Source organism: Agelaius tricolor, unplaced genomic scaffold, assembly GCF_023055355.1.
Source record: "Agelaius tricolor isolate 1412-34295 unplaced genomic scaffold, bAgeTri1.0.p SCAF_4, whole genome shotgun sequence".
NCBI classification, from domain to species: Eukaryota; Metazoa; Chordata; class Aves; order Passeriformes; family Icteridae; genus Agelaius; species Agelaius tricolor.
Genome location: NW_027269264.1, coordinates 46,715,019 through 46,737,896, shown reverse-complemented (window position 1 = coordinate 46,737,896; position 22,878 = coordinate 46,715,019). Strand labels below are relative to the sequence as shown.

General features: G+C 42.8%; 1 protein-coding gene across 7 annotated transcripts in view; it reads right to left on the bottom strand.

The window, feature by feature from the left end:
- The window catches only part of NADK2 (NAD kinase 2, mitochondrial), a 32,228-nt gene extending 14,217 nt beyond the window's left edge, over window positions 1-18,011 (bottom strand). For 3 of the 7 annotated variants that reach the window (XM_071425544.1, XM_071425549.1, XM_071425548.1), the window contains exons 1-4: window positions 17,605-18,011; window positions 2,943-3,031; window positions 2,503-2,591; window positions 896-977 (exon numbers count right to left, since the gene is read on the bottom strand). In XM_071425544.1, coding sequence (XP_071281645.1) covers window positions 896-977; window positions 2,503-2,591; window positions 2,943-3,031; window positions 17,605-17,952 — 608 coding nt within the window. In that variant the 5' untranslated portion in view covers window positions 17,953-18,011. Of the gene's footprint in view, window positions 1-895; window positions 978-2,502; window positions 2,592-2,942; window positions 3,032-3,476; window positions 3,683-3,702; window positions 3,799-17,604 lie in introns of those variants that run through there. The other 4 variants (XM_071425546.1, XM_071425547.1, XM_071425551.1 and 1 more) reach the window with 4 other exon arrangements.
- Between the last annotated feature and the right edge of the window lie 4,867 nt (window positions 18,012-22,878).

Here is a 22,878-nt window from a genome sequence, read left to right as displayed (position 1 = left end):
AGACTAAACAGTGCTCCCTTCCACAAGTAATATGTGACAATTTGAAGGCGCTTGTTATTTGAACCCTACTAGTCAGGCTTGATAATGCAGAATAGCTACTCTGAGCATTTGAAAAGTTTTGGAAGAGAAGGTATTAAAGGAATTAAACATTTTGACCACCACCTTATGTACTAGGAATAAATTAACTGTCAATATCAAAAAAAGCAGAAATCACAAGCAGAATCTAAATCTGGACTTCTCAGCAGGCAGAGCTTTGGTGAATTCTGAGTTTCACTTGCCATCCATTTGAAGGTTATAGCAGCCAAGCAATACTAACACACTGTACCTACTGAGCTGTAAGATTGATGTGGGCAGGTGGGTGCAGCTTGTGCAGAGTTTATAATAGGACAGCTAAGTGCCAACAATTGGTTCAGGAGTTTTCTGAGGTATCTTATGGTTTACATTAAGAAACAACAGCAAACTTCTTCATCTGAGCCTCTACTGAATCCACCTTCTTCACAAAAAAATTAAGGTTTTGTGTGTTCAGACACCACACTTAACTGCTTTTACCAAGTCCTTCTTCCTAAGTTCTGTACTGCCATTCTAGCCTCAAACTTCTGGTTAGTAATACAAGTTAACTAGCTGCAAGTGCTGTTACATTGGTGTGTGAGAACATCTGTGGCACTGTAACACAGGCATGCTTGTCCAATACTACTTAATGTCCTCTCAGATGAGACAGGATAACTCCCTGTGCAAACTTCTCTAAAAAACCCAAAAGATTCCCTTGGTATCTACAACCCACTAAAACAGACATTTATGCTGTCAAATGCTACAGGTATGCCTCATGTACCACAGAAACAGATGCACAGTGTGCCTAGTATTAAATAAAGCATTGTATTCCCAAATTTGCTTTTACCTTTCAGGATCAGTATTTATTCCGATGACTGGTTTAAATTTATCAAAGACCTTACTGGCTGCCAACAACATTGTACCATCACCTACAAAGAAAACAGATCAAAAGTTAGTTTCACTTCACATTCTAGTACCCCAAACAGAATGTCCTCCAGCATTAGCATTATGTGCGTTTATATCAACAACAAATCAGGCAAGCTGGACAAAAATACAATAGGACAAAACTACTGACATCTTATCAAATAAGAGTAGTGACAACTGAATTTGAGATAGCAAACATGACTGGAAAAAGTATGATTTATCTGACAGCTATACATGCCCAGGCAACTGAACGTGGCAGAAGCAAGCTTTAAAAGAGATTTATGGGAATTTCTGTACATTTATCAGCAGGTAAGAGAAATTCTTTAGCAAAAGTAAATTTAGAAAGTATTGCTAAACAAAGCCACAGGAGACAGGAAACAAAACCAAATGTTACTGTGAGTCACATAAAAACAATGACTTTAGCTTCACCCCAGTTGTCCTTCTAAAAGGCAATTTAAAGGTCTTATTTGGCCCCAAACAGGCACACTTGGAAAAGAGGTCTTGGGTAAGTAGAAATCTCGGAATTAGAAATCTTTAAATGTACTGGTTTCTGCAGATATTGGTATTTTTTCCTGTCTGTTAAACAGAAAGAAAACTATAACCTCATTCAGTCTTTGCAAGAAGATATAAGCTCTGAACAGCACGAAGACATAAAGCTCTGAAAACCTCAGATGGTGTACTATTACTTCCCAGCTGCTTGCCTCAACCATGAAAAATTTTGCCAAAGACAAACTGGCACTTTGGGGAAGTTCTTTGAAATTCACAAGAGTGTGATAGGATGCTCCAGGAATAAACATTTCTACCCATTCTTCATGGTGCTCAGTACCTAAGGGCAAACTGGACTAGTGGGAAAGAGAAAGCTGTGGTCAAGCCTATTTTCCACAGATGAGTGAACACTACGTCAGAGCCCAGCAACACAAGGCTGTATTTGCAGCATATCCCAAAAAATAACACTGAATGAACTGCTGCAATCCAATATTAAAGATAAACAATCAGGTTAATTGCTCTGTTGGTTCATCTGGAAAACACTGATCAGTGGCACAAGATGCTCAGAAGCTGCAGACTTTTTACCTGTACCATCCAACTTGATACGCCAGTCACTGGATTAAGTGTGAAAGCAAGAAAGACAGTTTGAGCAAGGGGACCATGAGGTAGTATGTTAGTCTACACCTCACATCCCAAAAAAACAATGTAGATTTTAGGGCTACATAAAATTACATGACATCGAGAATTTTATCCTCTTTAGTTGAAAACTATAGTAAATTCTACAGTTTATATTGTTTCACACATGAAAAACTTTTTGAGTGGCCATGCACTGGGGTTCACTTCCATGGGCTACAATTTTAGGTACTAGAGGTAGACAAGATGGTCATAACCACTGCTTTTTATAAAATTTTCTGACAATCAGATTAGCACTTTGTTTTCAGAATGTGCATTATTTCCAGTTGCTTCAAACACTGCCAAGTATTTTTGAGAAACACATCTATGAAAACATACTGAAACAAATACTTCCCTTCCATAAAGTCATACCTCCTGCTGATATAACAGCATCTGCCCACCGAACTGTCTCTTCATTATACTCTCGACGCTTAACGAGACGAACTTCTATCCTTTCGTTCCTGTAAAGTTCAGAGAAAGTCTGAATTCCAATATATAATGTTTCTTGTCACAGCCTTCCAGAAAGTTGTCATGCAGCTAAGGAGTAATTGCAATCATATTTGGCTTAAAAACACTTAACACACAAATCCTGTACCACCTTCTTGCTTACTTTTAAGACAATAATCAAACATGCTGGCCAACTGAACTGAGTCAGTTCACATGACGGCTCTTTCAGGAATGACTGCTCATCTGCACCTCTCTCTTTTTTTTCCTATTTTATTGGCATTCATAACAGGAGGCTTCCTTTTGTTTTCACACGATCCATGGATATTTGCACTGTGTCTGAAATCTTCACACCCATGCACTCTTACCGTAAGCTGTCCACAACATGCTCCACGTTTTTTGTATGAATGCGATGCCGTTCCAGCAGACCAGCATAGTTAGATCCCTTCAAGGCAAGCTGTAAGACACAAATGGTATTTATAGAAGTTAAGTACAGTAAGTGCTCTTGAGCAAAGCAAATAGAACCTATAAAAAAAGCATGCTATTTTCTCTCAGCAGAGATACATTCTTATAAGCCTTCCATTAATTACATTTCTATATACACAGCAGTCAGGTTATATTGACTAGTTCATTAAGTGAATCAAATGGCCACAGCAGTCAAGAATCACAGATACGCAAACAAGCATACTACATTGACTTCCATGCAACTTCAGACACTTTGCTCCTCCTGAATCTGCCAACTGATATAAAGACTACATGATTCCATATAGTTACACTAAGTATATTTCTGCCATGTGCTGAAACACCCAGTTAGCTCAGAGCTGTGCTGTAGAAAAGACAGACAAAAAAAGCAACAGGAATGACAATTAAGGAAACAGAGCCTGAAACACATCCAGCATTACCCTTCAAATTGTATTTGAGCTAAAATGGAAGACTGCCAAGTGCTGACAAAGGTGACATTTTCTCTGGATCAAAAAAAGCTTAAGGACAATCTACCTAATACATTTGATACTGTTCCCTGGATTTTACACCACATTTGTTAAACAAGTTGATAACAATAACAAGACAAACTCTGTAGGTGCATTCTAGTCTCATCCTTTCTGGAAAATGGAGAATTTGAATACTTACTTAATCTCAACACACTCTTCAGACCACAGAAACATTTTGCAGTTTATATAGATACAGTCATAAGCAGGCATGTGAGATTACTGACTTGTTGCAGATTAGTTTGGCAACAAGTTTTTGTGCGAGTAATTCAGTCACCATATGTTCCTTATCTTATTTAGCAGGGGGGGGCCTCATCTGGGGCTGATGCTGCCAAACATGTGTGCGCATAGAGATAAAGAAAGTGAAAGAAAGAGGGTGCAAAGGATGTTAAGCAAAAGGAGTCTATAAATACATTCACAGTGAAATATATTTACAGCAGGCTCCTGATACTCCTTCTAGCCTGAATTATTCTACAATTATACTGTCACTGCTTCCTTTTCCCTGAACAGTTAAAACCAATTTATCAGCAGAGAAACAGAACTTCTCCTAGAGTTTGGCCAGAGGAATTCATCTGTGCCAGAAGCTCTAAGCAGCTACTTCCAGCAATTTATTCAAGTGCCTTTATTCAAAGTTTTATACCATTCCAAGAGAAAGTGGTGCCAGACAGCCTTGTCTAATCCCATTTTCATAGACTTCTCAACTCCACAGAGAAGGGGAGAGGACTGTCAGGATATGACAGTTGAAGTCAACCACAATCCAATACCCAGGAAATGAAATCTTTATTCATCTGACATCCATTCATGTCAAGAAATCCAAGCATGAGCTAAGCACATAAGATAGACTCAGCACCGAAGTAGTTACAGACAAGGATGTAATTGGCTGCTCTGGAACTGCACTGCTGTGTATTAACAATTGGCAATTAACTTGCAGGAACAAAATCTTTAGGTGGTCTTAGAGCTGGGATCAGGAAACCACTTCCAACAGAGACTCACAGGCTGCCTGGATGTATCAACAGCACTAAAGGAAGACAATGGGAGCAGCTGCCTGCCAGCTATGCATGATCACACACAGACACAGGTATGTGGATGATCAGAAAACAGACAGATAAATATTGCAGGTTTTTCCAAAGCTTGTTCACATTGGTTTATTGGGATACAGGGTGTTATGTCCCATTAATTGCCTCTCACACTTAAATCCTTTGTTTCTTCCCTTGAGCTACAATGCCTGTGCACCCCAGACACCTCTTAGTCTTGCTGAGTCCATGGTGTAGCACTGGGAACTTGAATATTGCCCCTGTGGACTCTGCGGAGTGAAAGATTACACAGGGCTATGCTAGTTACAGCACAGCCCATTGCCAGCCTGCTGACAGCCTCCCATCATCCACTTGGAGGGGAAAGGAAAAGGCAGAAAGGAAAAAAGGAGGTATATAGACACCTGCTGCTGAGCAGCATAGGTGTAATTTGCTAGAAGAATTTTCAATTGCATGTTCAAAGCACAAATTCATCTTGCCATACCACAAGAACAAGAAAACCACAATCAAACAATTTCCAAAAAACTAAAATCAGGTTCCTCTAGAAGTATCTGCAGTGAATGAAACAAGCACCTGACAAGCAGACTGCTGTGACAGCAGGCTTTTTTCAGGCTGCTGCTAGTTCCACACAAAATAGAAACCACAAACTCCATCTTGTAATTTTATGTACCTCATTTATTCGGCTCATATGTCAGCATGCTATTTTGCAACTTGATGGAAGAGAGCTTTTATCTCTGAACAATGACAATGTAATATTGTTATTGTTATATCAGTGGCAAGCCAACAGCTAGCATTTCCCTGGCATCACCAGGAAGGACAGGTATGAGTAGCGCCACTGCTATGGAACAGGGTCTGCTCTGTAACTTACATTTGCCATAGCTGAGTTAAATTATTTCAGCAACAGCTTCAGAAAACAGAAGAGATTGATCAGCAAATAAACTATCAGTATTCTGACAACTGGATGAACCATTTCAGCAGCACTGTAGAACAGGCATTGAATGTGTATATCTCCTCTTTGAATTTACCTCTAGAACAACTAAGCACACATTACTAAGCAAGAAAAATGAGAAGTTAGGGCCTTTAGTTTAAATGACTGTGCTACATTTATGGAGTTACTAAATTGTCCTGATTTGCAAAAGGCTCCGGAGATTACAACAGTCTGTTCATCTCCAGCTTCATTCTCTGTGTTCAAAGATAACTTGCAAGTTCATTCATCTAAGAACTGGCAAAAGGGAAGCCCAACTGAGCCTGACCACAGTCAAGTATATCCAACAGGAATGCTAATCAGCAGCTGCTCTCACTTGACTGCTCCAAACAACCAGAGGAGTGCCTACAGTCCTTGTGGTCAGAAGCACAGAATCACGGAGTGGCTGAGCTAGAACAGACCTCTGGTCGAACCCCAAGCTTAAGCAGGGCCATCTGTCCAGATGTGGATGGCTTTAGAAGATGTTCACAGATGGAGCCTCTACCACATCTCTGGGCAAACTATGTCAGTGTCCAGTCACCCTCGCAGTGCAAAGGGTGTTCAGACAATGTTCAGACAGATGTACCTGTATTTCACTGCCTCTGCTCCTGCCTCATATCCAGCACCTGAGTGCCACTCTAAAACTATGACAAATGCTGCTACTGGAAAGAGGTTTGCACTTAGGGCAAAGTGTAAGACCAAACTGAGAGCAGCATCTGCTTTTTATTTCAAAAGAGCTGAAGACAAAAATCAGGCAGTCCAGTTGCTGTGTGCATGACCACCTCCTTAAAGAGCCTTGAAGACACTTGGGATGTACAGACAGCACAAGGACAGCCTGGCTCTTAAGCACAATCATAAAACAGGCCCCCAAACCTATGCCAGGCTTGGCTTTTGTCAACTGACACCTCAAAAAGGCACAGAGGTATTAGATTCCGCATGAAGACAACTTTCAAGCTCTTCTTCCTTCAGAGTAACCTCTGATTTAGAATTAGGCCTGTTAATCTGACCTTAATACTACACAAAATAAAATGCAAGAATAAGCCTTCCTTCTGTAGTCTAAGCCTGCACCTCTGGCAAGTCCCAACTCATTTGGTTTAAACTGTGGGTCTGCTGTCCTTTAGTAATGTTTGCCCTGCAGGAACAATGTTGTACAGCAAGGACAAGGCTTCTAGACACAAATACAGAAGCCAACACAAGCCAAGTAATACCCACTGTTGTCTACATATGTGGATTATGACTCCTGATTTAGAAAATGGGAAAAGACATAGCTGAGACCTACTGGCATTGCTTATTAAGCATTAGGATAAAAGAGTATGTTCTCTCCATACAGTAACATGCATATTGTCTGGAGTGAATTTGTCAACTCAGCACCTTCTGCATCTCATCCTAGCAGAATCACAGAGTGATTTGGTTTGGAAGGGACCTTAAAGATGATCTAGATCCAGCCACCCTGTTCTAGAGAAGGACACCTTTCACTAGACCAGGTTCCTTAGAGTTCCATCCAATCTGAACTTGGACACTTTGACAGACACTGCATTCACAAGTTCTCTGGGTAACCTGTGCCTGAGCCTCACTACCTTCACAGTAAAAAACTTCTTCCTAACAACTAAACTGCTAATCTTCCCTCTTTCAGCTTAAAGCCATTCCCTTCATCCTATCAATACACTCACTGACAAAAGGTCCCTCTTCAGTTTTCCTGTGGAGTCCCTTCAGGTACTAGGAGGTGCTCTAAGCTCTCCTCAGAGCCTTCTCTTCTTGAGGCTGAACAGCTCAAACTGTCTTGTCCTCACAGGAGAGGTGCTCCAGCCTTGTGACCATCTTTGTGGTCCTCCCCTGGATTATCCAGTAAGATTAAATGGAACTTTTCCAATGTGCTTTGGCCTTATGCGTATGCATATATACTCTCATTACTAGGCTTAAGCTTAATTTACAGCACTAACCTTCATGCAGTCTTGAACTGCACCAGGGTGAAGTTAATACCAATCACTTGTTTTACAACTGTTGGTCATTGAGGAGTTAAACTAAATGTCTGACTAGAAAGAAGAAGAAAAAAAAAAAATCCAAAAAAACCCCTAAACCCTAACAACAAAAAGCATAGATCTAGAAACAATTACTCTCTCAAATTTCCACAATGAACTTGCCCACACATGCACCCCAGCTGGAAAACAAGAACAGATCACTGCTTTACAATCTACCTGATTTCTACAGAAAGAACCACAAAATAATACAAACGGATTTAGAGATCAACAGCTGAATAGCAAAAATTTGAATTTTAACCTCAAGACAAAAATACAATGAGCACTAACATAACAATGTTTCTAAGCAAAGGATGGCACCTTAAGTCCTGTATTTTCAGAAACTGTCCCTTGAGATTTAACCATGTGTCCCAAGTATAGACAAAAGTAAGTGTTCAGTATTTGCTCTGCTTAAAAGAAACAAGATTTTGACAGACTTATAGAAAAAATATTTTTCTCAATACATTAAGGTTAGAACTAGAACAGCTTTGAATATAGGACATGTTTCAAGCCATACACTTCCCTTAGCATTCCTGACTAAACTTGACTTTCAATCAAAACTTCCTTAATTATCAAAGTCAGACTGTCAATCTACAGGCAAGTGATTATCCTGTTCTAGTGCTAATTACTTAAGACAAAGCTTGATCTGTCATGCTAAAAACAAATGCAATTTTCCTAAAAGGTCAGGCACACACTAAACTTCTGGATTTCTTAGGAGCTCTAATGAAATATTAAGCTTCTCTATTTGAAAATGTAAAAGTAATCCACATACAAGTACATAGGATTAAAGCATGGTGCAGCTTCTGAATCTTAGATAATAAAATGCCAACAACAAAACAGATACACAAACTGAGCAGCTAGCCTTAGCAGAACTTGCCCAACAGGAATCTGTACCTTGGAGACATATTTCAAGTGTCTCAAAGAAAAGGGTCTCCTAGGGCAGGCAGAGCAAGCTTGAACCACAATGCTGAATGGTTAGCGTTTGTACCAGCCATTAGCTGAACTGATGGCGGAGCTGAATTTGGTGGTTGCACACAACAGATATCCAGGTTTGGACATGACACTCACAGTAAGCACAGGACAGCACACCTACCCTCGATTTATAGCAGAAAGTAAGTACCATTTGTACTTGGCTGTATTCACACCAGTGACAGCACATTTGCTGACAACACCAAGGCTTGGTGCAGTTGATACACTGGAGGGTGGAGGCGTCATCCATGGGACCCTGACAGGCTTGAGGGCTGGGTCTGTATAAACCTCATAAAATTCAACAAGGCCAAATGCAAGGGGCTGCACTCGGGCTGGGGCAATACCAATACTGGCTGTGGGATGAAGGGATTGAGACCAGCCATGGAGAAGGACTAGAAGGTGTTGGTGAACCGACAGCTGGACACGGCTCAGCAGTGTGAGCTCACCTCCCAGAAAGACACCCCAGGCTGCATCCAAAGCCCCGTGGGCAGCAGGGCAGGGAGGGGATTCTGCCCCTCTGCTCTGCTGAGACCCACCTGGAGCACTGCATCCAGCCCTGGGCTCCCAACAGAGGAAGGGCATGGACCTGTCAGAGTGAGTATAGAGAAGAGACACAAAGAGGATCAGAGGGCTGGAGAACCTCTTCTGTGAAGACAGTCTGAGAGAGATCCTTAATATTACTCCTTTCACAGAAGTTGCCTGACTTCTTAAAAGGGGAAATGTGGTCTAATTGTTCTTGCACTAGAAATAGTAAATGCATTATCAGATCTCATAGTTTGGCTATAGATAAAGACTCAAGACAGTAAGGCAACCATATTTAGAAAAAAAAAATGGTCTAATTTAAGTATTTACTGAAAAATTCCAGACTTATTGAATAACAACATTTGCTAAGTCACTGACTTAATGTAGCACATTGACCCTGACTGGCTGCATGCCAGGTGCTCACCAAAGCTGCTCTTATCACACCCTTTCACAATGAGATAGGAAAGAGAAAATGTAAGGAAAGGCTCAAAGTTGAGATAATGACAGGAAGAGAATACTCACCAGTTACCATCACAGACTAAACACACTCAGCTTTTGGAAATGAACTGAATTTATTATGAATCAAAATCAGGAGAGGATAATGAGAAGTAAAACAAATCTTAGAAACACCTTCCCTCCATCCCTCCAATTGTCCCAGCTCTCCCTCCTCCGCCCCTCAGCAGAACAGGGACATGAGCATGGGGTACACAGTCAGTTTGTCTCAAGTCGTTTTGGTCTCTGCTCAACTAGAGGAGCTCTTTTCCCCTGCTCCAGCCTGGGGGCTGGAGATATCCATAGGAGATTTTTCAAACACTTCTCCAGCATAATTCTTTTCCATGGGCTGCAGTTCTCCACAAACTACTCCAGTCTGGGTCCTCCACAGTGTGCAGTCCCTCAGGAACAGGCTGCTCCACTATGGGCCCACATTGGGGTCACAGCTCCTGCCAGGACCCTGCTCCAGTGAGGGCTGCTCTGCACAGGCCACAGCTCCTGCCAGGAGCCTGCTCCAGTGAGGGCTGCTCTGCACAGGCCACAGCTCCTGCCAGGAGCCTGCTCCAGTGAGGGCTTCCCATGGGGTCACAGCCTCCTTCAGGCACACCCACCTGCTCTGCTGTGGCTCCTCCAGGGGCTGCAGGTGGATCTCTGCTCCCCCCTGGGCCTGCAGGGCCTGCAGGGGCACAGCTGCCTCACCAAGGGCTGCACCAGGGGCTGCAGGGGAATCTCTGCTCTGGCTCCTGGAGCAGCTCCTGCCCCTCCTTCTTCACTGACCCTGTGTCTGCAGAGCTGTTCCTCTCACACACTCTCAATCCTCTCCTCTCTGAGAACAATTACATTTGCACAGTAATTTTTTTCCCCTCTTAAATATGTTACCAACTGAGTTGACAGTACCACCTCTAAATGGCTTGATCTGTGCTGGTGAGGGTCCATCTTGGATCCATCTGGCATTAGCTATCAGACATGGAGGAAGCTTCTAGCAGCTTCTTACAGGAGCCACAGCTGCAGTCCTCCCCACTACCAAAACCTGGCCACACAAACCCAATACACTCAACCTTTTGCTATCAACAGGGCCAGTTTCAGTAGAATTATGTTGGCAGTACAGTTTGCAATTACAGTGTACAGTAATACAGTGGATTAACCCATTTTGGGATACCCAGCTCCTTTAAGGCCCTGCAGTCTAGTTCATTCAGACTTGCACAAGTGCTCTGAAACCCTCTCTAAAGTGAACCTTACAACCAGTCTCAGTGAGCAGCTGCAGGTTCTGAATGAAGTTCACATGCACTGGCTTCTGATCATTTATTAGCTAAAAAAATCTAATCCATAAATACATTGTTTACAGGAAGGCTTTAATAATGAGTAAGCATCAGAGAAACCAATCAGGTTCCTGAAACAAACTCCTACTGTGGATCAGAAGTACCAAGGTTCAGGTTTACGTCTCCCATAAGGCCTTAAAACACAAATCAAGTTTTCCAATACAAACTGCTATTGAGCTGCAAGCTATAGCATTAAATCCAATTCTTCCCCCCTTCCCAGGATTATTACACATTATACAGGCTCTAGCCACTTGCTTTTAAAAAAGTGTGCTAAGTTAACCAATGCAGTAAGTCAGTTCTTACCCCACAAGAAAGGCCAGAAGGCTGAAGTTACCTGACTAGGACTGATTTACTAACTTGCTGTCAGTTGCTCAGTATTTTTCCCAATATTGTTCCTGGCTATTTGCTATGTTTCCACCAGTTTGCTGCACCACCCCCCACACTGCAGAAGTCCAGAGGACTACTTTAGCTAGGAAATTTTTTCCTTATATTTTCCTCACTTTCTTCTTCAGTAATTTAGACCCCCTCACTTCCATTACACCATCACAGCAAGCCTTCAAATGCTGCTGTACGCTAATGTATCTTCTGTAGAATAATGACTATGAAGTACAGCTATTGTAGCATTTTATAAACCATTACTTCTGTAATATGTGATTTAACTGCAACATTATGTTCCTGAAGCTTTACAGAAATGTTGCTTTAGGACAAGAGTTTGATGCATACATGAAAAAAAGTTTTAATGCCATGTTCATCCACCACATTAAAGCATTATTGTCATTTTAACCACATGTGACGAATACACATAGTGGTTTGTAATTCAAAGGCTAAGGCAGAGCAAATTGTTTTTTTAACTATAAACAGTGGTAACTGCTTTCTTCACTAAAAGATCTCTAAAAAAACCTGTGTATTCCAGGCAATTCAATCATTCTCATTAATACAGCACAACACCAACACGATGCTGTACATCACAACTAACGAAGTACTTAAAGCCAGCATTAAAGTCACTTCCAAGAAGTAGCCTTCTTCAGCTGTATACAGCATAGTATGATTGGTGATACAGTCCCAGAAGTTTAATTTAGGTGAATTACACTGAAATGCCCTACTTTTATATCTATTTGCTATATGTGACTGAATATGCGACCATATACTTGAATGGTGTACTGGAAAAACAAATCTGACAAAAAAAATAATTACTCCATCACATTTAATTCTTTCCATCATTTTCCAGACCCCTCTTAGAATAACAACATAGGAGGAATAATTTAATAAAGCAGATGCCAGTACAGTGACTTAACACTGATGCAAATATATCAAATTTTAAAGGTAAAGATAAACAAATGAACACCATGTTTGTGTAACCTGAAAAGCATTTGCATACATCTCAGTTTCCAGTGGATTAGTTAAAAAATTTTATTTCTGAATAAGAAAAGTCTTTAGCTTTATATAATCCTAGTGGAATATAACCTGTGTCTTGAATTCTGTATGCTTCAATTCACTAAAGGGAGTTAGTACTTCTCCCTCTTTTCAGGATAAGGAAGAAAATAGTAGAGTCCTAACAGTTTTAAAACACTTTATGTGCTCTGTAAAAGAACATCCACTGAAAAAATTCACATTACAAGGTAAGAAGAGATGGGCAGTCTGAGTTCAACAGAATAATGAAAAACTTCACAGTATCACCTCATTCATTAAGGAAGTTTCTACTTAAAAATACTACTTTCAAATATACTCTGTACATATGGATCCACAAGAGGACACAGGGTTAACTGCCCTCATACTTACTGATTTTCAGAAAAGCAACTTTTTTTTTAGTTGTCTACTAAATTACCAGATTTTATTTTAAAATTAGAATTCAGTTGAACTTTGAAGTTTGCATATTGCTTTTTCATTCTGCTGCCTTCTTTGCATTTGCAAAACTCAGTATTCTGAAAATATTTGACTACTTTCTAAATAAGTGTTTGAGAGGATCACAGGCATCAGCATTGGAGCACAGTCTTCTAAACCAGAAATCTAAGAACAAAATACCTGGATATTTTCCAAAACCGTATCTTCAGGTGGTGGTATGAGAGTTACAAGCCTGTAACACTAGTGCTCAGGAAAAGTAATTCAGAAGTGATACTGAAAGGGTATCTTTCACAACTTAATATAAAAAATAGCAGATAATTTTTTCTGTAATTAAAACCAAAAATCCATCACCTATCAAGGTAGAGGTAAAACAGTACATTTCCCACAAGAAGGAATTTTCTACGAGGCATAAAAACTTTTGCTGCATGGACTAGCAACAACTGGTGCTGTACACATCTAAATTAGGAGCAGGAGGGTGGGAGGATAGCGTCCTGCTGCACACACCCCCCAGACCCCACCCACAGCTCTGCGGGGTTGTTTTGGCACACAACATAGGAGATCCAGCTGAAGCTCACCTACCTGCTGGGCAACACTCCTTCCTTCCTTCCTGGCCAGCCCTGCTCAGGATGCTGCTGCCGCCCTATGCATCACACGTGCAAGTTCATATTGACGGCATTCAGGGGAGACAATATCCTGACAACAGGTTACCTCTTCCCTACCCAGACACTAGTTTTCTATAAAGCTGTATGAACTTCACATCACTGAGATTACCACCCCCAGCAATTAGTTGCAGTGGTCCAAAAGAGGCAAAACTTGTTCCAAACCTCCAACTTGCTCTCCCTTCCTGCTCCAAATAAAGACTCATAAACCAGCCACAACAGAATATCAACTTTAGTCCACGCTGAATAACCTCCTTCCAACTAAGTCCAAGACAAACATAACTTTTCATATGACAAGACATTTTCAAAGATAATTAGAATTGTGTATGAAATGTATTTGGACAGGTAAATTTTTCACCTTCCCTAAATACCTTACAGCTGTGAGAAGTCAGCAACTTACCACATCTGCACTATCAAACAAAACAAAACCCAGAAGTCAGGAAACAAGCCCTATTACTGGGGCATTATATTCTCTTAGTTTACATAAGGACAACAGCAGCAGTTCCTCTGCATGGATTTACTGAGAGTGAAATAAACAGAACATGAAACAGCCTTCAGTACTAATTGACTGGATCATTCATTTTTGTAACTAGTCATATTTAGATGCCAATCCCAGTAAGCTAGGTCACAAGAAATGCAAATTGCTGTCACTTCTGGTAAGCAAACTGTTTGTAGGGACTTGGGAGAAAGATTAGTATAACTTAGAGTTGGTAACTGCAAGTTTTAGAAATCCAACAGCCCCTTAAATTTCATAAAGCAAAGGCAGCATTTAGTAGATCTGTAAAAGTAGCCCTTGCTCTCCGTCTTTCAACCATTAGTTTTGCTCTTTTGCTATCTGGACTGCTTCTTTACCTCTCCTATCTCTGTCTGCACAGAGAAAGAATATTTGAGTTCTGGAATTGTGACCCTGCAGCTTTGACTTTGCAACATTTCATAGTGTTTGTATAATACAACTCACATAGCATCCAAAAGTAAAGCCACAGAAGGGTTTAAGCTACAGGTGCCCAGGGCCTTTATGGCTTATTAGAAATGTCAGCCAGTCACCTCCATTACTGGTATTCTGCTTCTTGGAGGATACTGCGATTTATACTGTGCATATCATAGATAAAGACATATACTATGACCTGTATAATATTTTAGCACATATTGGTGTATGCCAATGATTCATCTTCAGCCTCCTTAAACATGAAACAAATCTCCTTTCATTAGGATGAGTACCCAAAGGCACCATCATTTCTGCATTAAGTTACTTCCTGTATATTCAGCCTCAATACATAAACACACTGATTGAAACAGCTACCTTCAGGACTGCTCGCCTGTCTTGGTGACCAGGCAGAACTGACTAAGCCCCCAATTTTCATTAACTGTGCTATACTGATATCTGAAGTTTCCAAGTACAGACATCAGCTATCTTCTAGAAACTTGCAAACATCTCTTTTGCTCACAACAGGCAAGGCAACAAGCCCAGGTATGGCTGCTCAAATCTAAACCTCAAACATTGCCTTGAAACTGAATTTCTGTATTTCAGATAGCCAGTGTCTGGACATCTGAAGGTCCATGACAGAGGATGACAGCACCATGCTCTTCCTTTCGTGCTTCTCCCTTACACTACAATCCTCCTCCAGGATCACCCAAGCCTGAGCCCCTACAGTGCAACCCACCACCAACAGGTCTGGGTCAGCCAGCAGCTCTGAGCATCAAAGGAGCCAAACCTCTCCTGTGCGCTTTTGCTTTCACTCTTTGCCTGTATCCCCAGCCTGAGGCTTTCATATGCACTCTCACCCTGCCTTCTGTGTGGCACTTCAACTGAGCTGCAAACCCAAAGACAGTGTGCCTGGGCTCATTTCTGAGATCAGCTGCCTTGGAGCAGCTTCCAAAGTCCCCCCAGGAGAAACAGAGACACAGGGAACATGGATTGCAGCTAACACCAGGGAGCAAAATGCATCGTGTTCCCAAGCTGCTCACAATGGCACTGTGGGGGAAAGACACTTCACAGCAATCACTCAGCTACAAAGTGATCTCTCCAACGGTGAGGATAAGAATCTTCTGAACCTTCAAGTAACATATTCAGTGAGGCTGCCATTAACTCATTCTGAGGAAAAAAGATCTGAGACCAGAGTCACAGCAAAACGCAAATACTGAAATTTTTACAGGTTAGCTAAAAAATTTAAGAGATGGGCAGCAAGGATAATTCCTTTGCTCTCTTTTTTCTGATTCAAAAAATTCTGCAAGACCTTTTCAATGTGCTGTTGCACAAATCTTTGTATTCCCGCCCATACAGCAGGAGCTTAACTCAATATTGCTACACACATAGTTAGGCAAGTTGGGCTTTGTCTACCTGGTGACACCAACTTTTATTGCTGCAATTCCTCACAAGGCAGTATTTTAAGGGGAAAGGTAGATATTAAAAAAGCACCAGTCCCAGAAAAGAAATTCTAGAACTGTCACAAATACCAAGAATTATTGTGTACCTCTAAGTTTCTCCAAAAGGACAAACTTTAAGGTGTTTCTGCAACCATTATAATCACCGAGTTCACAGTTACTTCTTTAAAAATGCATACTGAGGGCAATACAGGTTACCAATCATGCAAAATATGCATTCTCACAAAAAAAGAAACTGCAGCTACCACACCATCCAGTCATGAGCACCTTAAGGGACGTGCAATGCTGCTCACTGATTCAGTGTCCCAGTCCTACCTGTACAGAAGCAGTTTGGGAAAAGTGACCAGACAAACCCAGTCTGCTTCTCCTGGGCTTAACTGCACACTGAGAACAACCTCTGTACTCAACAACAAGAAATAATTTCTCACAAATAGCTAAATGAGAAGAAAAAGTCTTACAGCTGAGCTGTAAGACACCTTTTTTCCCCCTAACCAGTGTATAAAATAAAGTACTGGGACACCTCAGCAACAGGAAGCTACATAAGAATTAACACAGAATGACATTCAATTTGTTGAACTATAACTACACAGCTATACAAAACATGTAAAAAATGTCTGGACAGGAATTCCATAGGAGGTAGAAGACCAAGCGAAACACACAGACATTGCTGTAGATACTGTACATTTTATCCCTGATTCTTTACAAAGCAAGGCTATGCAGCCATTTGTCCTTGCCATATAAGTTAAGCACATGTACCAGTTTAGTCCAAACATTGCAAAGTAACAGAGATTTAAAATATTTCCAGTTGTAAGAGACCAAAGACTTGACAGACACAAACGAATCTGTGGACAAATTAATGTAATAGATTTATCCAAAATAAAGGCATAAAAATATGATCTCATGACATGGACTTCACAGACTGCTGGCAGCCAAGTAACTCCTGCAGGTACCATCCTTCAGCCCACCGGTGGGAAGTGAACACTGGAAGATAGCCACCGGGTAAAGGGAGAAACGGGCGAGGTCACTGAGCATGATGGAGATGAAGACAACAAGACACTGGGTGCACATGTCAACTCTCAGAGACACTTGCTTTCCTCAATATACCTTCAGTAATGGACCTTTACATTAAAGGTTTCTTAAAGACTAAAGAAAAATGCTTTTCTAAAAACTATGACAAGAAGGGTGGATCTGAGAGAGATGTGGCTGTCTGAATGGAGGAAAATATGTAAGGATGGAGTGAGGATGTGAGGCAAAAAAACAGAGGAAATGCGAATCAGTCCATGCTAAGACACAGAGGGAATTTTTTGCAACATTGTGCTTTCCACAGCATGCACTTCTCTGATCTTTATACTTCATACAGTAAGAAAAAGACTGCAGTTTGCTGAGAGACACTGGAATCCCTCCGAGGGTAAAACCCAAACACGCTTACTGCACAAGTCTCTCGGCAGCCTGCAAGCGATGAATGTCCAGCGCCGCCACTCATGCCCCTCCCCAGGCCGTGCCGCTCGGCGGCTCTATCGGGATCGGGGGCCGGGGAAGGAAGCGGTGGGAGGGCAGAGCCGCCGGCAGCAGGGGCAGAGCCCGGGGACAGCGGCCGCGACCCCGCTCACCTCCACAGCCGCCGGCTCCGCCCCACCAAGGCCCGGGGAAGCACCAGGGACACTCGGACACAGCGGCCCGGCGGCGCCACTGGAACCGGGTATCACACCGGGAACCTCTCCGAAGTCGGGCATCACCCCGGTCATCCCTCGCCGGAGCCGGGCATCACCCTGGGTACCCCCCCGACCCTGCTGCAGCCCCGCGTCAACGCCCTCGCTGTCCGGGACCGCCGGCCCCTCCCGCCGCTCACCAGCTGCTTCAGGTCCTCCTCAGAGAGCCCGGCGTAGCGGTACCGCTGCTGCTCGAACTCGTACCGCGTCGTCTTCACCACCACCGCCACCCGCGACGGCCGGAACCCGCCCCCCGCCGCCCCGGATCCGCACGGCGCGGCCCCCGCCGCCCCCCGCCCGGCCGCCGCCGCTACGGAGGGGCTCAGCCCGCCAAGCGCGAGTAGGCGCCGGTGGGCGCCGCCGAGCAGCGGCAGCCACGGCGGAGCGGAGGAAGCCGCCGTCCGCTGGCAGAGCAGCGGAGAGCGGCGAGCTGCCGCCCGGACAGCGAGGCGGAGGCGGTCGCAGGGTAAGCCCCAAGAGGAGAACATCTCCCGGGCTCTGCGCCGCTCCCCGGGGCGGGCGCGGCGCTACCGGCGGCGGCTACGGCCGCTCTGCGGCGGCGCCCGGCACACATGGCCCGGCCGCACCCGCCGCCCCGCCCTCCCCGCGCGCAGCCGCCCGCCCCACCAATAGCGAGCTGCGCCGCCGGGTACCCGCCCCTCCTGGAGGCGGGGCCTGGGCGCTATCCTCGGCGCGTGCGCCCTCCTCCGCGTGCGGTGCCCGCGTGCCCCGCCCCGCGCCCCGGGGAGAGCCGCCTGCGCAAGCGTAGAGGAGACCTCTCTCTTTCTCCCCCTCCCCCCCCCCACTCCCCGCCCGCCCCTGCTTGGCCCCGCCCCGGCTCCTGGAGGCGCGCGGGACGGGGCGCGAGGCACGTAGGCGGCGCGCGGGGGATGTCCCCGCGCCCGGCCCCCCGGGCGCTGTGAGGGGTGCGAGACCGACCCCGTCGTGAGGGGAGAGTGACAGCGTCCCCAGCGGTTCGCGCTGCTCCCCAGTGCTCCCCCGTGTCCCAGGGCTCAGCAGCAGCACCCCCGGTACTTCCCGTGCCCCAGAGTGTTCCCAGGACCCGCCCGTCCAGTGCTCCCCTCTGTCCCAGGGGACAGCGACAATGCCATCAGTGCCCCGCTAGTACTCTTAGTGTCCCGGGAGGCAGCGATAGTGTTAAAGAGATAAAGAGGGAGAAATTACTTGGTCTTAGATTGCGCGTGTAGAAATCTCACGTGTTGCTGCTCCTGTCCTCGGCCTTTGTGATAGCTTTACAGCACCGCAGAAAGGCAAATACGAACTGATAATAGTGCATTAGCAAAGCTTCAGATAGCTTGAGGGAATAGACAGGAATTCTGAGACCAAGCAATGTTCTGAGACTAAGCAATGTTCCTAAACAGCGTCCCCAACACCCGGGGGCCCGCGACCGTTCTCTCGTTACTGGTGACACGCCACCCCGTCGGAGCAGGGGGGCGCGGGCCGGCACCATGCAGGCGGTGGAAGGGCGGCGGCCTGCTTCCCTGGGAAGCTGGGGAGGGAGGCAAAAAAACTTTCGGAAAATAATTCAGAAAGGTGGGAAAACACAGCACGTGCTGTGTCTTAGAAGGACTAAATACTGCATCTGGTGCGGAAAGCTGGTGAGGTACATGTAGCTTAAAAGTTCTTTTTGTTATCCGTGCCTGTTCTGGTCTTCGTGACATTTACCAGTGTCAGGAAGGGCAGAAAGGACCTGGCCCGCAGCGTTGCGAGACAGCGTCTGGCAAGTCCAGGTTAAAAAAAAAAAATAAATTATCGATCCTGAGTTACTTTTTAATATTGTAAGCAAGCTGTCCAGAAATTCTGTGGGGGTTTGCATGATTATCAGTGCCTGCATGTGCAGGCATCGACTGCCACAGACGGTCCTTCTGCACTGAAGGTTTCACTTAGACACGCATTTCTCATTACTCACCTTGTTTCTCATCTTCCCTGGGGGAAGGGATCGAAGCAGCAACTCCTGCCTGTCAATGCAGCACTCCTCTACAGTGCTTTGCCAGGAGTCTTAGGAAATAAGCATAGCTGCGGCCATTCTGCTCTTCCCACAAAACAAAGGTTCTCTCCAGTCTTTGCTGGTGGGTAGGAGGATTTTTTTTTGTCTACTGATTAGCTTAGCCTTGAAGGAAAATATCACAAAACAGATTACCAGGAAACCAATTAAACATAACTAATTCCCTTGCTGACCAGAAAATGCCTCATTCTGTATAACCATTAACTTTAAGGTTGTACAAAGCAGTAGGTAATACAACATCCTTGAGACCTAAGAGATATAAGAGGTTTCGAAAATTTATGACTCTGTTTTGAATGGTATCTATTTTATAACTTAATTGACCATTTAGCTGCTCCTCTAAGATTTTTGTGCTTTGTGTATTGTCTATTTACATTGAATTGTTTTGATTTTTGAAAATCAAATCAGCTTCAACCATTAAGTTTGAATATGAAACAGTATTTTATTCTAAAATCATGCAATTATCATGTTATGGTCTTTCAATTAATTCCCACAGCAAGCTTATAATAATAAAATATTAAATATTTATTTTAAAATGTAAATTCAAATCAGTAGATGATTAAACTTCTGGAAAAAATGCTGAAGCATGGGCTATGAAGTGATTAATCCATAGTTCCCAGAGGGAAGCCTCTGACAGGCTAGCTCTTTGTCAGAGTACACAGATTGTGTGATATCCCATTGTCTTTGTGGAAAAGGATTTAAACTTTCTATATCATATGAAATACAGTTTGCATCTTACTTTATAAATGGACCTACTTACAAAATGTTCATTAGACACTAACCCCTCCCTCACTACAATTCTTGATTTGAACATACACCTGATACAGAGCAAGAAGACACGCAATACTGTCAAATGACCCTTTACCTATTTTGAGATATATTCAGTTTGTGACATATGACATGTCTCTTCATGCTCCATTTTCAATGACTTTAAAACAATATACCCAGAAGATTAGGGGATGGATTAATTCATGCAAAGTTAAACAAATAAATATAGGAATTTAAACCTGGTATCCTTGTAGGACACAAATATGGACTAGGAGTGAATTTCTACTGTAACAACTTTTTGAACCCCTTGCTGACCAAAACCAAGTTTGATTTGGGCATAGAGTACTTAAAAATTCTTCATGGAAACAGATGCCTCAATACTGCCTGAAGTTAAAAAATGCTTCAGAGAAATGCCCATTTTAGACACCAAGGAGTACAATACATGATGTAAATTTCAAGACACAAATCCATAAAAAACCAGACATCCTTAGCTCTATATGCTTCAAGTTATATTGTGAACTTTAAAAAATACCTATGTAATACACAAAATATTCTGTGTAACAAAGTAACTGGAAAAATTTCTACATAAACAATAAATTATTCCCTAAACTATTTCACTAGCTGTAAAACTGGCAATGCACAACTGTGCCAGCTGTTTTATATAAGATAATCTCCATATGTAGTTTATTTCCACCCAAAAGAATGTATATGTTGGTTGTAGTGCATTTACAATCTGGGACAACTATTCATTTCTACTCTTTCTTGAAGTCTTTGAATAATGCCTTCTTGTGACAGTTTAATTAATAACATCATTAACTTACCCAATTATTTGCATTGTCTAGACTTACTCTATGTGACCCTCAGTGCTACTGGTAGCAGAAAATGATTGTGGTTTAAAATGGTTTAAATTGTGTTTAAAATGGTGATGCTGTCAGTGTTAGGTGCATGCACAGGGGACGAGGTAAACACACCATCACAGTAACATTTCATAAATCCAAGTCCTTGGATTTTGAGACCAGCTGACTGCAGCTGTTAATTCTGGTAATCCAGAGGAAAACTCCAGACTAACATTTAGAGAGCATCACTCACGCAACAAATCAGAGTCCTACAAGGCACGTAGATGAATGTATTAGCAAGTGAAATCTGATAGAATTTCTGATCCCAGATCCTCTCCGTGTGCTTGCACTTTGCTTGCAACATGTGTACCCTCATCACTGATTGCATAGTTGAGTCATGTAATTTAGTCATGTAATTTGTTTCAGAAATTCCAAATTACAAAATCAAGGAAGAAGCTTAAGGAAAAGCATAGTAAGTATAGCTATTCTTATAAATGCAAATTACTGATTTTTTTTTTTTACAAAAACCAATGAGAAGAGCAAGCTTTCTTGTCTGCGCTTCTATTAGAACATATTTTAATTATCAGAGATTTACTTTTCTACTTTTCTTCCCACTCTTTGCTTATGCAAAGCAAACTATACAATCCCTCAAGTGGTCTAATACAATTGACTTCAACATTTCAGAAGCAATTTGAATATGTTCAAACAGCTGCAGACACATTATTTTGTATGAATAATTTTAGTGTTTGAGAAACACAAACTGTTCTGATTTGAAGTCCACTTTTTTGACAGAGAACTGCTGTAGAATGGGCTGTGCAGGCTTTTTCTAAGTTTTACTGTCAGCATGGCCCCGTGGTAAGGCCTCTAAAACCCATCTAAGGGAAATGAAGATGCTCTTTCCCTCTCTGTCCATGTCATACTGGCTGTCACTAGCAGTGAAAGCAGATGTGCTAGAAGTTTTTTCTGTATTTATATATTCAATAGAGATATTACCTAACTCTTAACTTCATACAGTCTGCCAAAACTATTTCAGAGGTCACTAAAAAGCATGACATAAAAACCTGAGGGACAAGATTTATGAAGAGATACAAATGCCTCCAGAATGTAGAGTAGGACATTCAGTTTGTCCCATCCAAGTGGATTCTGCTAGAAGTTCCTAATCTTAGTAGAATATATTATTATTATTATGAACTGTTAGTTTTCCCTCCTTGGGAAAATTACTACTGTATGAATATATAAGATCTTCCTCCTCTACATCCCTTATGTATATAAATTAGTCACTGGGGTTTCTCATAAATAGATTTTTTATCTGGAAAAAAAAAATCATGTCTACTTTCACATGGGCTCATACGGGTTTCATATTGAGTCATGTCTCTACACCTCTCTTCAGGCCACAGGGACTTATCCTTCCATGCTCTGCTTCTCCTCCCTCCCAGAAAGTGCTGTAGAAGCAGAAAAACACCAATTTAGGCCCACCAGCACCTCAGAAAATACCAATTTTACCCTGAAAATTTTTCCTCAAAGGATGCTTTTCTCTGATTTCTGTCATTCAGCAACTGCCAATTTTCATGAAGAATTTAAATTGTCTCAGAGCGTTCTAACTCCTGTACAATTCTTTGAAACTGAACAGTGGACTCAGTGTGGGTCTGACAGATAGGTGGATGGCATGCACAACCACTTACATATTGTTTCCTTAGGAAAGCAGTCTTGAGATTCTGCAGCATGGAACTCTTAAGTAACGGAAGCTCTAACTGGGATGCAAAATAAGACTCCTAGTTACACAGAAA